Source organism: Lepidochelys kempii, chromosome 13 (assembly GCF_965140265.1).
Source record: "Lepidochelys kempii isolate rLepKem1 chromosome 13, rLepKem1.hap2, whole genome shotgun sequence".
Classification (NCBI taxonomy): domain Eukaryota; kingdom Metazoa; phylum Chordata; order Testudines; family Cheloniidae; genus Lepidochelys; species Lepidochelys kempii.
The window spans coordinates 2,072,401-2,088,346 of record NC_133268.1 but is presented as its reverse complement, the minus strand read 5'-3'; the positions used below and the strand labels follow the sequence as shown (position 1 = coordinate 2,088,346).

Sequence of the window (15,946 nt, the reverse complement as noted above, 5' to 3'; positions counted from 1 at the left end):
CCCTCCCCCGGCCTAGAGCGCCCCTTCCGTCCCGGAGCCCGGTGCATGCCGGGATAGGCCTCCCGCCCCGCTGGTTCCGCGGCGATGGTGGGGGCTCTCGGGCTCCTGCTGCTGCTGCTGGCGAGCGGCGCGGCGGCGCCCGCCTGGGACCCCGCCGGTTACCTGCTCTATTGCCCCTGCATGGGTGAGACCTTCTCTGCGGGGCCCCCCGTGCGTCCCCCTCCCCGGGCCCCTGCCCCCAGAGCCGCCGCCGCCGCCCCTCCCCGGGCCCCTGCCCCCAGAGCCGCCGCCCCCCCCCCGTGCGTCCCCCTCCCCGGGCCCCTGCCCCCAGAGCCGCCGCCCCCCCCCCCGTGCGTCCCCCTCCCCGGGCCCCTGCCCCCAGAGCCGCCGCCGCCGCCCCTCCCCGGGCCCCTGCCCCCAGAGCCGCCGCCCCCCCCCGTGCGTCCCCCTCCCCGGGCCCCTGCCCCCAGAGCCGCCGCCGCCGCCCCTCCCCGGGCCCCTGCCCCCAGAGCCGCCGCCCCGCCCCCCCCCCGTGCGTCCCCCTCCCCAGGCCCCTGCCCCCAGAGCCGCCGCCGCCGCCCCTCCCCGGACCCCTGCCCCCAGAGCCGCCGCCCCGCCCCCCCCGTGCGTCCCCCTCCCCAGGCCCCTGCCCCCAGAGCCGCCGCCGCCGCCCCTCCCCGGGCCCCTGCCCCCAGAGCCGCCGCCGCCGCCCCCCCTCCCCGGACCCCTGCCCCCAGAGCCGCCGCCCCGCCCCCCCCCGTGTGTCCCCCTCCCCGGGCCCCTGCCCCCAGAGCCGCCGCCGCCCCTCCCCGGGCCCCTGCCCCCAGAGCCGCCGCCGCCGCCCCCCCTCCCCGGGCCCCTGCCCCCAGAGCCGCCGCCCCCCCCGTGCGTCCCAGGCCCCTGCCCCCAGAGCCGCCGCCGGGCCGCCGCCCCGCCCCCCCCCGTGCGTCCCCCTCCCCGGGCCCCTGCCCCCAGAGCCGCCGCCCCCCCCCCGTGCGTCCCCCTCCCCGGGCCCCTGCCCCCAGAGCCGCCGCCCCGCCCCCCCCCGTGCGTCCCCCTCCCCGGGCCCCTGCCGCCAGAGCCGCCGCCCCGCCCCCCCCCCGTGCGTCCCCCTCCCCGGGCCCCTGCCGCCAGAGCCGCCGCCCCGCCCCCCCCCGTGCGTCCCCCTCCCCGGGCCCCTGCCGCCAGAGCCGCCGCCCCCCCCCCGTGCGTCCCCCTCCCCAGGCCCCTGCCCCCAGAGCCGCCGCCGGGCCCTGCCCCCAGAGCCGCCGCCCCGCCCCCCCCGTGCGTCCCCCTCCCCGGACCCCTGCCCCCAGAGCCGCCGCCCCCCCCCCGTGCGTCCCCCTCCCCGGGCCCCTGCCCCCAGAGCCGCCGCCGCCGCCCCCCCCCCGGCCCCTGCCCCCAGAGCCGCCGCCGCCGCCCCCTCCCCGGGCCCCTGCCCCCAGAGCCGCCGCCCCCTCCCCGGGCCCCTGCCCCCAGAGCCGCCGCCCCCCCCCGGGCCCCGGGCCCCTGCCCCCAGAGCCGCCGCCCCCCCCCGGGCCCCTGCCCCCAGAGCCGCCGCCCCCCCCGGGCCCCTGCCCCCAGAGCCGCCGCCGCCGCCCCCCGTGCGTCCCCCTCCCCTGCCCCCAGAGCCGCTGCGTCCCCCTCCCCGGGCCCCTGCCCCCAGAGCCGCCGCCGGGCCCCTGCCCCCAGAGCCGCCGCCCCGCCCCCCCCCCCCCGTGCGTCCCTCTCCCCGGGCCCCTGCCCCCAGAGCCGGCGCCGGGCCCCTGCCCCCAGAGCCGGCGCCGGGCCCCTGCCCCCAGAGCCGGCGCCGGGCCCCTGCCCCCAGAGCCGGCGCCGGGCCCCTGCCCCCAGAGCCGGCGCCGGGCCCCTGCCCCCAGAGCCGGCGCCGGGCCCCTGCCCCCAGAGCCGGTGCGTCCCCCTCCCAGGGCCCCTGCCCCCAGAGCCGCCGCCGGGCCCCTGCCCCTAGAGCCGCCGCCCCGCGCCCCCCCGTGTGTCCCCCTCCCCGGGCCCCTGCCCCCAGAGCCCCCGCCGCCGCCCCCCCCCGTGCGCCCCCCTCCCCGGGCCCCTGCCCCCAGAGCCGCCCCCCCCGTGCGCCCCCCTCCCCGGGCCCCTGCCCCCAGAGCCGCCGCCGCCCCCCCCCGTGCGTCCCCCTCCCCGGGCCCCTGCCCCTAGAGCCGCCGCTGCCCCCCCCCCGTGTGTCCCCTTCCCCGGGCCCCTGCCCCCAGAGCCGCCGCCAGGCCCCTGCCCCCAGAGCCGCCGCCGCCCCCCCCCGTGCGTCCCCCTCTCTGGACCCCTGCCCCCAGAGCCGCCGCCCCCCCCCCGTGTGCCCCTCTCGGGCCCCTGCCCCCCCAGACCCCTCTTGTGTCCCCACTCCTGGATCCTGCGCCCCACTCCCCCCGCGATTTCCCCCTTTCCAGGTTCCAGCCCCTTCGGAGCTCCCCCAGTGTCCGTCTCCCACTGGGGACATTCTTTTCTCTTGCAATCATACTTTCAGCCCCAGGGACTCAACTCCCCACATCCACTCTTCCTTCCTCCCTTCTCCCACCCCAACAGCCCCTCCTTGCATCACCCTTCACCCCTGCCCCTTTCCCACCTGGGCCTTCCCTCATCCCATCCTCAGCCTGCCGTGGGTCCCAGATCTCCCCCAGATCCCTGTAATTCCTGAAAACCTTCACTTTTTTGATGACCCAGAGATGGGGGAGGGCATGGAGTTGTAGTGAGTCTTTGTGGCAACATGGGCATCTCTGATTTGGCCAATAAATCCAGATCTTGACACTTTTTTAGGGAGATTTGGGAATCAGGCGGATCATTTCCTGGGCTCCTTGGCGTTTGCCAAGACTCTGAATCGTACCCTGGCTGTGCCTCCCTGGATTGAGTACCGACACCACAGGCCTCCCTATACTAATGTAAGTCCTGATCAGCCCATCCATACTTTGATGTTGAAACCATGCGAACGTGTCCCTCTCGCTGCTGGTGTGGTGCCATGTAGGTTTGTAGTGCTACATGCATGTTCCTGATAAATACATTCAGCACAACTTAATATAACAACTGGGGCCAAACATGCTGAATGCTATACAGGCATAGAGAAAAAAATACCCTCTGCTCCAAATAATCTAATATTCTAGGGAGACAGGCTTCTACATAGCTATTTGTGTATTTACATAATGGCTCTGGTTCTTGGCTTTGAACTGTGTGCTCCATGATGTACAAGACACAAAATAAAGACAGTCTCTGCTGCAGAGAGCTTGTGTTCTGGAAGAGAGAGGATGTGCTGGTGCACAATATATAAAGGGACTCCTGAGTTTGGTGATCTCAGACTAGCTCCCACTGCACAGATGTTGCATGACTCCGCTGGCACTAACTGACCCCATTATCGCCCGATTCAGCAGAGGGGCCAAGATTTGAATGGACTGTGGGGACTGAATTTCCATCATGCTGGTAGAAATGGTCCCTCCAGCTAAGGCACATTGCCAGGGTAATGTGGGGATTCTTGCCCTGTTGTTTGCATGCACCGAACCTGTTCTATGGATACCCGGAGGATTTTAGACTTTGGGGCTATTAAGTTAGCTCCTTTCACCACCAGTACGCTCTCTTGCACCAAAGATACTGAATGTGAATAAAAACATGGCATCTCACGGGTTGTTTTTTTAAAAGTCCCACGTGTCCTAGTTAACATAGTCAGTGTTCTCATGGGAAAACGTTATTAATGAGGGGTTTGTATCAGCTGCTGAACTCTGCATCCTTGTAACAGGGGCCCAGTGCTACTTTTTATATAAGTATCACCCTGTTGTAAATGGGGTATAAAAGTCAAGATCATAACTAGTGATCACAGGGGTGCCTCTCACAAGCCAGCCTGGATGTTGATGCTGCATTTGATGATTCCATTAGTTGATGTTAAGGATACACACTGGTTATTTTCTCTTTATAGTAGCTTTGCCTTTATATAGTCCATTTCATCTGAACATGTCAAAGCACATTATAAACATTGAGCCACATAAATTACATAATAACTTTACACAGCTTTCCCATCTGTAAAATAGGGATAATACTGACGTGCTATACAAGGTTTAATCAGATACTGTTTGTAAGGGGCATTGAGGAAAAATGTAAGTGCCTATTCTTTATGTCTCTAGGTCTCAGCATGCCAGTGGTGGAGCTGGGAACCCAGGAGTCCTGACTTAAAGTCCCCTCTTCTAATCTCTAGATTAAAACTTTTTAAAACATAGTAAGAAAACTCAAAAAGTGCCTTAAAAAACAGAGAACCAAAAAAGTGTCACTGTGGTTAATCAACAAAGTAGAAGAAGTGGAGAGAGGCAAAAAGGCACCCTTTAAAAAATAGAAGTTAAATCCTAGTGAGGAAAATAGGAGCGTAAACTCTGGCAAGTGAAGTGTAAAAATACAATGAGGAGGCCAAAAAAGAATTTGAGGAACAGCTGGCCAAAGACTCAAAAAGTAATAGCAACATTTTTTTAAAGTATATCAGAAGCGGGAAGCCTGGTAAGCCACCCGTGGGGCCACTGGACGATCAAGATGCTAAAGGAGCCCTCAAGGATGATCGGGCCATTGCGGAGAAACTAAATGAATTCTTTGCATCGGTCTTCACGGCTGAGGATATGAGGGAAATTTCCAAACCTGAGTCTTTTTTTAGGTGACAAATCTGAGGAACTGTCCCAGATTGAGATATCATTAGAGGAGGTTTCAGAACAAATTGATAAACTAAATGGTAATAAGTCACCAGTACCAGAGGGTATTTACCCAAGAGTTCTGAAGGAACTCAAATGTGAAATTGCAGAGCCACTAACTGTAGTTTGTAACCTGTCATTTAAATCAGCTTCTGTACCAAATGACTGGAGCATAGCTAATGTGATGCCAATTTTTAAAAAGGGCTCCAGAGGTGATCCTGGTAATTACAGGCCAGTAAGCCTGACTTCAGTACCAGGCAAACTGGTTGAAACTACAGTAAAGAACAAAATTGTCAGACACATAGATGAACATAATTTGTTGGGGAAGAGTCAACTTGGTTTTTGTAAAGGGAAATCATGCCTCACCAATCTACTAGAATCTACTAGTAGAATCTGCTCTTTTTTTGAGGGGGGTTAACAAGCATGTGGACAAGGGGGATCCAGTGGATATAGTGTACTTAAATTTTCAGAAAGCCTTTGACAAGGTCCCTCACCAAAGGCTCTTAAGCAAAGTAAGCTGTCATGGGATAAGAGGGAAGGTCCTCTCATGGATTGGTAACTCGTTAAAAGATAGGAAACAAAGGGTAGGAATAAATGGTCAGTTTTCAGAATGGAGAGAGGTAAATAGTGATGTCCCCCAGGAGTCTCCACTGGGACCAGTCCTATTCAACATATTCATAAATGATCTGGAAAAAGGGGTAAACAGTGAGGTGGCAAAATTTGCAGATGATACAAAACTACTCAAGATAGTTAAGTCCCAAACAGACTGCGAAGAGCTACAAAAGGATCTCACAAAACTGGGTGACTGGGCAACAAAATGGCAGATGAAACTCACCGTTGATAAATGCAAAGTAATACACATTGGAAAACATAATCCCAACTATACATATAAAATGATGGGGTCTAAAGTAGCTGTTACTAATCAAGAAAGAGATCTTGCAGTCATTGTGGATAGTTCTCTGAAAACGTCTACTCAATGTGCAGTGGCAGTCAAAAAAGTGAACAGAATGTTGGGAATCATTAAGAATGGGATAGATAAAAAGACAGAAAATGATGTTGCCTCTGTATAAATCCATGGGACGCTCACATCTTGAATACTGTGTGCAGACGTGGTCGCACCATCTCAAAAAATATGTATTGGAATTGGACAAGGTTCAGAAAAGGGCAACAAAAACGATTAGGGGTATGGAATGGCTTCCATATGAGGAGAGATTAATAAGACTTGGACTTTTCAGCTTGGAGAAGAGATGACTAAGGGGGCTATGACAGAGGTCTATAAATTCATGACTGGTGTGGAGAAAGTAAATAAGGAAGTGTTATTTACTCCTTGTAACACAAGAACTAGGGGCCACCCAATGAAATTAATAGGCAGCAGGTTTAAAACAAAAGGAAATATGTCTTCACACAACGCACACTCAACATGTGGAACTTGTTACCAGAGAATTTTGTGAAGGCCAAGACTATAACAGAGTTCAAAAAAGAACTAGATAAGTTCATGAAGGATAGGTCCATCAATGGCTATTACCCAGGATGGAGAGGGATGGTGTGCCTAGCCTCTGTTTGCTAGAAGCTGGGAATGGGCGACAAGGGATGGATCACTTGATGATTACCTGTTCTGTTCATTCCCTCTGGGGCATCTGGCACTGGCCACTGTTGGAAGACAGGATACTGGGCTAGATGGACCTTTGGTCTGACCCAGTATGGCCGTTCTTATGTAGGTAGCCATGTTTCCCCCCATCAAATTCTATAGAGTTGTGGATTCTAAAGCATTTGTTTACTTGGATCATAAGATGTCCTGAGCTGTTCATCCTGCCATTACTGAATGAGTAAAAGCATACAGATGGCAGTGTTTTCTATTGATTTGAGTAGAGATTTAGCTGGAACTGACTTCCAATTGCACTATGAGTAGATCTAATTTCTCTCATTCACAGATGCATGTTTCCTACAAGGAATACTTCAAGCTGGAACCTCTCTTAGAATATCACCGGGTTATCAGCTTGGAGGACTTCATGAAGCAATTAGCACCCATTCACTGGCCCCCTGGCAAGCGAGTGGCTTACTGCTTTGAAGTAGCAGCTCAGAGAAGCAGTGACAAAAGGACTTGTCCCATGAAGGTAATTGTCTCACTCCTGTTTTGCTAGCTTAGGTCAGAGGAATGATTGAGTCTGAGACTGGTATTTATTTGCTATTCTGGGACCTTCCTAAGGCTTGGTGTCCTAGATCACTGTACAGGGCACTTCTTCCCCTGCCTATCCCTTTGGGCATTGCATTCCAGATTATTCACTCTCCCGAGCATTTCAGGCACTCCATCCATGTGCTGCTTTTCCACTAGAACCCATCTGTGAGGTACTTACATTCAGGTCTGGTGGTGACAGTGAAGGGTTGGGAGTCAATAGGGTTGTATGTTTAAGTGTGTATTTATCATATTCACAGTAATTATAATTTTAGGTAAAAACAAGACCTTAACCAAAAAAAGCAGGTATTCCACTGGCCTTTTACCCAGATATCACATCCACACAGCAATTATCCCCAACTGATTTTAAAAGTCCGGCTCCTTCAGGACAAACGGTCACTGGGCACCAGACCCCTGTTACTTGATATATTTTAGGACAGCTTTTGGAATAGTCTTTTATTTTAATACAGGGGTCTCCTCAGTTTATCTACTCCTTCCCAGCAAGTTGTTAGATGGTAAGCATACCAGACTGCCATCAACCCCCTGGTAAGCTTGTCTTTCTGTTGCAGAATTCTGGCTGCAGACCTCTCCAGGTCCTCCACTTTTTAGATTCCAGCTCTAAGGGCAGGTATCCTGTTAACTGCACGTGCCCAGGGCTCCATGTGCTGTGGTGAATGAGCAGCTATCTTTGTTTTGCAGGATGGAAATCCCTTTGGTCCATTTTGGGATCAATTCAACGTGGACTTCAATAGGTCTGAGCTCTTCGGGGGCATTTCCTTCAGTCTGTCTTACAAGGACCACTGGATCCAAAGGTAGCAAGAGCCTGGGGAAGCTGTGCACCATGGTGGAGTAGCGATGCCAATAGCTGAACTTGTGTAGGCACTTGGAGTGGCTCTCTCAGGGACACGCTCACTCTAGTCACACCATAGAGCCCTGATGTCATTTGGGATGGCTTGAAGTGATAGTTTAACATTTCAGTTAGGAGTGTGTAACCTTGAGACAAAAACCTTGAAGCCGTTTCCATGGTCAGTTGGCCCAACGCTGTGTTTCTATTCACAGTATTAGGTGTGAAGTATGTAAGGCTGAGCGACTTGCCAGCCTGTAAGTGATAACATTTAACTACCGTGTTTATTGGCTGAGTCTTTAGTTGCTCTTCAGAAGTAAATCAGAAATAATTCAGGTCTCAGCTGATGAACAAAGATCACACTACACTAAACTTCTGTCCAATATCTTCCTGTTATCAGAGCCACAAGTGGCCTAATATTTATTACTGCAGTGGGCCTGTGCATCAGAACTACTTTAACTTGGAGTGAGAAACACTAAAGAGTACTTATAACTGATCCACTGCCATGAATGTCAAGGCTGTCTTATCATTGTTCTGTCCCTCAAATTGCATTAATTCACTTCTGATTTACTGTTGAGTCTGAGGTAAAAAGCAGTGTCTTGACACTGAGTTGTGAAAAATTCATATGCTGAAATGGTGAAGATTCATTTTTTCTGACAGCAAGAGTGATAGGCACTGTTATATTTCAGTTTGCATGATGGTTTCCATTCTAATCCACTGTATAAAAAAGTACTTTTTATACCAAGCTCATAAAGTGCACAGCTAAGGGTGGCTACACCGTCGATGTAGGGCTAACTAGCTATGCACTGAAACTTGTAGTGCAGGAGTGGAGGCTAGGGTTCAGTTCCTACATCTCTCATGTGGTTGTTCTAAGGTGCACACAGGCTAGACTCCTCCTTGCACCTCTGAAGCCCACAAGATGGGAAGAGTAGGAATTTCTCTAGGGAGAGCTGGCCAGAGCTTGCAAGGGCAATGAATGGGGATGAGGTATGGAGAGACCCAAGGACAAGTGAGAGAACTGCAAGGATGGTGAGGGTGAGAAGGCATTTTGTTTGTTCTTGAGAATGTCAGTGATCATGTAATTAACAACTGAATCCTAATGCATGTCCCCAAAGGGGTGGAGTTAAAATCATTCAGGCAGCTCTAATTTTGGCAATTCTTGATTATGAGTGGCTATCCATGTAATCTCTTCATAGTTTTTAGTCTGGAATTACACCTACTGCTTGAACAACTTGTTTGGTTGTTGGTTCACTGGACTTCTATAATGCAGGATTGCTCAGTTCTTTCCATTCCATGGAGTAACTGTCTTTTCTGATTTACCCTGGCACTCTGACAAGGCCAAAAGATTTCCTGCATACCTGTTTCTTTTTCCTTCTCTTTCCCAGAGATGCTGAAAACATATGGAGCTCCTGTCTTGTTTCTCCTTCCAGGTTTCCACCATCAGAGCACCCTGTTCTTGCCCTACCTGGAGCTCCAGCCCAGTTTCCAGTCTTAGAGGAGCATCGGCCTCTGCACAAGTATGTTGTGTGGTCTGATGAGATGGTGCAGAAGGGAGAGGCCTATATTCATTCTCTCCTGGTTAGACCCTATGTAGGAATTCATCTGCGGATCGGCTCTGACTGGGTATGACTCTTATGCTCTTACGTAGATTTCAGTGGGTCTGGTGCAGGCAGCCAGTGTCATCACCACACAACTGGACTGGCAGCCACCATCCCTATAGAAAGTATACTAAAAGAGAAACAGAGGAGCACTGATGTGGTCAGTCATTCTGAGATGAGTCTAAACCTAGTTTGCACTCAATAACTGGCTGTGTTTATATACTAGAAATGCTGGCTGTGTTGGAGTCAGTTCTTAGCTGTTGTCGTTCACATATGGCATTCTCTCTTTTTGTCCCCTAATAGAAGAATGCATGTAAAATGCTGAAGGATGGGACGGCTGGATCACACTTCATGGCTTCGCCACAGTGCGTGGGCTATGACCGAAACAATGCTGTGCCTCTCACAATGGACATGTGCCTGCCAGACCTGAAGGAGATCAAGCGTGCACTCAAGCTCTGGGTGAAGACTGTGGAAGCTATGTCTGTCTACATTGCCACTGATTCTGAGCCCTACACTACAGAAATACAGCAGCTTTTCAAAGGAAAGGTAAGTCTTTCAGACTCTCAGACTGACAGGACTGCTCTATCACAGAATCATAGAATATCAGGGTTGGAAGGGACCTCAGGAGGTCATCTAGTCCAACCCCCCACTCAAAGCAGGACCAATCCCTAATTTTTTCTCCAGATCCCTAAATGGCCCCCTCAAGGATTGAACTCACAACCATGGGGTTAGCAGGCCAGTGCTCAAACCACTGAGCTATCCTTCCCCTCCCCCCCGCTCCAGGGTTGGAAGGGACCTGAGGAGGTCATCTAGTCTAACCCCCTGCTCAGAGCAGGACCAATCCCCAATTTTTGCCCCAGATCCCAAATGGCCCTCTCAAGGATTGAACTCTCAACCCTGGGTTTAGCAGGCCAATGCTCAAACCACTGAGCTATCCCCTCCGGCTAGTGCAACACCTGCTGCTGCTGCAGCATGCTCTGGACATTTGATTGTCTCGTGTGTGTTCAGTGAAATTAAGACTGACTGATTAACAGATGTCAGGAAATACTTTGTGCCCTGGTGCTGCACTAAAATTGAGGTAGATAGTTTAGTGAGTGTCAAAGGATTGGATGTTTATTGGCTTGATCCTTTGAGGTTCTGAGTGTCATAAGAATTTGGACGCTCAGAACCTTGCAGACTTGGGTCCTATATAAATAACCCTAACATTTTAACAATCCCAGCACTCTCCCCTTTCCCATCAGTTGGGGTGGGGTACATCAGTTTTCACCCAGGCATTGTCCCTGGGCAGTAGAGCCCTAGCCCACATCTTAATGTAGTGGGAGAAATTGATGAGATATATTAGAAAAAAGACGTTTGGGAGGAACAGAAAATATGGTAGCACAGATATTTTCCACCCTGGCTAGTAGGTTTACTACTTGGGCTAATAAGTGTCAGGTAAAATTTCCAAGTCCTTCTAGTTTAGATCAGTGTGAACTTCAGGGACTGCTAACCTTCATATTAGGAAAGTTAATTACTGGTACATGGAATGAGAAGTGGGCTTTACCCACAGCAACAATATTAAAGTACTAAGGGTCCTTTGAAGAATTCAGCTTCCTCCAGAACTAAAAGATCCAGTCCTGTGTGTTGGCAAGGACTTGAGCTGAATTGAGATGCCTATGTAATAGCAAAAAGAATGAGGAGTACTTGTGGCACCTTAGAGACTAACAAATTTATTTGAGCATAAGCTTTCATGGGCTAAAACCCACTTCATCGGATGTACGCAGTGGAAAATACAGTAGGAAGATATATATTGTGACAGGGTCGGGCCAGATGGCTACAAGAGAGTAATAGAAGACAGATATATTAGCCCCAGGTTAAGTAGGTCCCTTTTCCTGGGTAAGGTAACAGGGAAGGTTTTTTTGAACAATCAGGAACCTTCTGGAGACAATTAAGACAGAGAGGCTGATTAGAACACCTGCAGCCAATCAAGAAGCTGTTAGAATCAATTAAGGCAGGCTAATCAGGGCACCTGGGTTTAAAAAGGAGCTCACTTCACTTTGTGGTGCACGTGTGAGGGGCTGGGAGCGAGAACGCGGACTGTTGGAAGACTGAGGAGTACAAGCATTATCAGACACCAGGAGGAAGGACCTATGGTGAGAATAAAGAAGGTGTTGGGAGGAGGCCATGGGGAAGTAGCCCAGGGAGTTGTAGCTGTCGCACAGCTGTTCCAGGGGGCACTCTAGACAGCTGCATTCCACAGGGCCCTGGGCTGGAACCCGGAGTAGAGGGCGGACCTGGGTTCCCCCCAACTCCTGGTCAGACACAGGAGGAGTCGACCTGGACTGTGGGTTCAGAAAAACGGCCAAGCTGAGGGCTGCTGTGAAGCTCCAAGGCGAGCAAATCCGCCAGTAAGCGCAAGACCCACCAAGGTAGAGGAGGAACTTTGTCACAACACACACACACATACACACACCCCTGAAGCAAATACTCACCAGCAACCACACACCAAAAACACTAACCCAGGAACCTGTCCTTGCAACAAAGCCCGTTGCCAACTCTGTCCACATATCTATACAGGGGACACCATCATAGGACCTAATCACATCAGCCACACTATCAGAGGCTCGTTCACCTGCACATCTACCAATGTGATATATGGCATCATGTGCCAGCAATGCCCCTCTGCCATGTACATTGGCCAAACTGGACATTCTCTACGTAAAAGAATAAATGGACACAAATCAGACGTCAAGAATTATAACATTCAAAAACCAGTCGGAGAACACTTCGATCTCTCTGGTCACTCGATTACAGACCGAAAAGTGGCAATACCACAACAAAAAGACTTCAAAAACAGACTCCGAGAGACTGCTGAATTGGAATTAATTTGCAAACTGGACACCATTAAATTAGGCTTGAATAAAGACTGGGAGTTGATGGGTCATTACACAAAGTTAAAATTATTTTCCCATGCTTATTTTTCCCCCGACTGTTACTCACACCTTCTTGTCAGCTGTTGGAAATGGGCCATCCTGATTATCACTACAAAAGGTTTTTTTCTCCTGCTGATAATAGCCCACCTTAACTGATCACTCTTGTTATAGTGGGTATGGCAACATCCATTTTTTCATGTTCACTCTGTGTGTGTATATCTTCCTACTGTATTTTCCACTGCATGCATCCAATGAAGTGGGTTTCAGCCCACGAAAACTTGTGCTCAGATAAATGGGTTAGTCTCCAAGGTGCCACAAGTCCTCCTGTTCTTTTTGCGGATACAGACCAACGCGGCTCCCACTCTGAAACCTGTCACTATGTAATACTAGTACTTGCTGGAGCCTTTGAAAGGGGAAGTTTAGATTGATTCCAGTTTGTATCCATTTGCTATGTTACGGCCAGGACTCTTCTGCTCTGGGACTATCTATTCTGTACAGTGATGTCTGGATTAACTTGTTCTTCCCCTTTCACTTTGCAGATCAAAGTGGTGAATTTGCAGCCCGAAGTGGCCCAGTTAGACTTGTATGTCCTTGGCCAATCTGACCATTTTATTGGGAACTGTGTCTCTTCATTTACTGCCTTTGTGAAACGAGAACGTGATGTGCATGGGCAGTCCTCCTCATTTTTTGGCATGGACCACCCTCCAAGGCTGCGGGATGAATTCTGATCAGGAGAGGAAGAGGCAGATTTTGATTGTTCCTGTAGCTCTGAACACTAGTGCACTGTCAGCAGACGCACCATGATAAAAATGTCATCTTAGGACATTCAGTTCCACTATGACAGGCCTGTCCCCAGTAATTCCATGATGCCAGCATAAGATTAGAAATAGAAAGTGAATTTTAAACCATGGGGTGACCTCTTGTAGGAAACCTTCCATTTTCATTATTTGGGATTTATCAGCCATCACAATCTGATCATGGCTCATATTCCCCTCTCTTCATTTCCCATATCTTATTGTTTCTCCTGCAAGTGCTGGGAAGCATCTTGTGATGCACCTTGGATGACAGGTGCTCAAGAAGTGCAAACTAGTATTACAAGGGAGCATGGTCCATGAAAAGGAACGTTGCCTAAAGCTGAGAACTGAGCATCAGAAGATCTGAGTTTTATTTCGAGGACTGCTGCTGTCTGATATGAGCAAGTCACCTCTGTGCCTCAGTTTCCCATCTGTAAAATGGGTTTAATACTTCTACCTCCCCAGAGTGTTGAGACCAAATTTAATGATGTCTGTAAATTACTTTGAGATCTCCAAAGGGTGCTGCAGAAGTATGGCGATGTTATATCATAATGACGCAGTTGTCTGTTTAGTACCTGCGCTGACCAGGGCACACAGAACACTGATGGGGGCAATCTCCTTTAGCTTGTCATGGGCTGGTGTTTTATGATTTCATAGCTGTTCTCTCTTGCTCTGAGAGGGGGATTATGATATTCAGTCACAGGGACCTGTGGAGATCAGTAAATATTAGAAGCTAATATTTTTAAATGAAACTGAAATTTTAAAATAACCTCAATAAAGCATTAGGAGGCAGTATGGTGGGCTTTTATGCCATGTAGGTTTGTGATAAGGGTTTTTCTGCATTTTCTCACAAAGGGCCCTCTCCATTGACAGCAAAATCTGGTCCACAGTGATTGTTCCCATTAAATTGATTAGGGACATTGTTCCTTTGCAGTGAGATGCTAACAGAAACCTGGATTAAGACTTTTGACCAGTTCAGTTTAATTTTGCATGGGTGACTGTGATGATCCACATCACTATGTCTGTATGTAACAGCCTTGATTGGACTAAGGCCTCTTGTTACTCCTGTGGCTGTTTGTAAATGATTGAGTTTTGGCACTCACTCCCTTTTCGATACTGATTAGTTGTATAGCTAGGGCTTGCATCTGGGGAACTCTCTCATATCTGAGCATTTTTCTTTGGTTTAATACTCTGTCTCCCCTTATTTGTGTTCCTGTGGCTTATAGTGAATGTCAGAGGAGTTGAGGCCCATGTTAAATTGGCTAACGAAGGTGTTGTGTCAATATACACTAGCCTCGTGCTTTTCAGTGCTAACTTTCAAAAATGTGTCCGATTTGGTCACTTCAGTGGTGCTAACTGTGAGCAGGTTTTAGGCTAGCTGGGGATTTATGTAACTTTGGAAGCTCATAAACCTAAGCAGTTTAGATCCATCAGTATTTTCCTCCAATTTATGGTGGTATTGAAAGATGCAATCAAAGGCTGCATTGATTAGGAATGGCGAATGATTGAGACTGATTACTGAGATTTGAAAAATATCATGGTTTAGAAGATGTATTTTGACTTAAGGAGCATTGAAAAGAAAATATTTTTTGTATTTTTTTTCATAATAAAAAACACTATGAAATTTATCTTTGTCTTGAGTGGTTCAAAGCTTACCGATTCCCCTTCTCCACAGTTCGGATTAACATTTGGCTGTAGTTCTGCCCAGATCAATTTACTCTAAGGCTGTCAAATCTTTTTTAAAAATATAAATACAAATCCCTACAAAGGTCAGTCAGTACTGTCATCTCACTTCAGTTAGGAATATCCAAAAATATAAGAACAGCCTTATTGGGTCAGACCATGGTCCATCTAGCCCAGTATCCTGTGCCTGACAGTGGTCCATATCTGAGCTTCAGGGGGAGTGTACAGAACAGGGCAATTCTGGAGTTATCTACCCCTGGCTTCTGACATTCAGAGGTTTAGGGTTGCCCCAAGCTTGGGGTTGTGTCCCTGACCATCTTGGCTAATAGCCAGTGATGGACCTATCCTCCATGAACTTATCCAGTTATTTTTTGAACCCAGTTATGCTTTTGGCCATCAGAACATCCTATGGCACTGAGTTCCATGGGAGTTGTGCTTTGTGTGAAAAAGTACGTCCTCTTGTTTGTATTAAACCTGATGCCTATTCATTTAAGAGTGTTACCCGTTTTTTGTATTGGGTGAAAGGGTAAATAACACTTCTCTATTCACTTTTTCCACACCATTCATGATTTTATAGCCCTTAATCAGATTCTCCCTTAGTCATCTCTTTTCTAAAATGAACAGCCCTAATCTTCTGTTGTAGCTGCACTTTATGGGGTCAGATGTTAATATAACAGTGCTACCCCCGTCACTTGGTATAATGGTTCAGTCCAGTCAGAAGGACGATGCTACACTGCTTTTGGAGTTTCAGAGTAGCAGCCGTGTTAGTCTGTATCCACAAAAGAACAGGAGGACTTGTGGCACCTTAGAGACTAACAAATTTAATTGAGCATAAGCTTTCGTGAGCTACAGCTCACTTCATCGGATGCGTTCAGTGGAAAATACAGTGGGGAGACTTATATACACAGAGAACATGAAACAATGGGTGTTACCCTCCACACTGTAACCAGAATGATCAGATAAGGTGAGCTATTACCATCGGGGGGCGGGGGACCTTTTCTAGTGATAATCAAGGTGGGCCATTTCCAGCAGTTGACAAGAACATGTGAGGAATGGGGGTGGGGGGAATAAGCATGGGGAAGTCGTTTTACTTTGTGTAATGACACATCCACTCTCAGTCTTTATTCAAGCCTAATTTAAATGTATCCAGTTTGCAAATTAATTCCAATTCAGCAGTCTCTTGGAGTCTGTTTTTGAAGTTTTTTTGTTGAAGAATTGTCACTTTTAGGTCTGTAATTGATGATCAGAGAGATTGAA

At 50.0% G+C, this 15,946-nt stretch overlaps 1 protein-coding gene across 2 annotated transcripts; it reads left to right on the top strand.

Moving 5' to 3' along the window:
* Positions 1–24: 24 nt before the first annotated feature.
* On the top strand, positions 25–14,634 carry POFUT1 (protein O-fucosyltransferase 1). Of its 2 annotated transcripts, XM_073308731.1 has the most exons (7): positions 25–184; positions 2,788–2,909; positions 6,617–6,799; positions 7,558–7,670; positions 9,133–9,325; positions 9,604–9,846; positions 12,752–14,634. In XM_073308731.1, exons 1-7 carry the CDS (start codon positions 85–87, stop codon positions 12,938–12,940), a joined length of 1,143 nt encoding a protein of 380 aa, XP_073164832.1. In that variant the 5' UTR covers positions 25–84; the 3' UTR covers positions 12,941–14,634. The 2 variants fall into 2 exon arrangements, with proteins under 2 accessions (XP_073164832.1, XP_073164834.1); XM_073308733.1 differs by lacking the exon at positions 7,558–7,670 and having other exon boundaries at positions 9,133–9,219.
* The last annotated feature ends 1,312 nt before the right edge of the window (positions 14,635–15,946 follow it).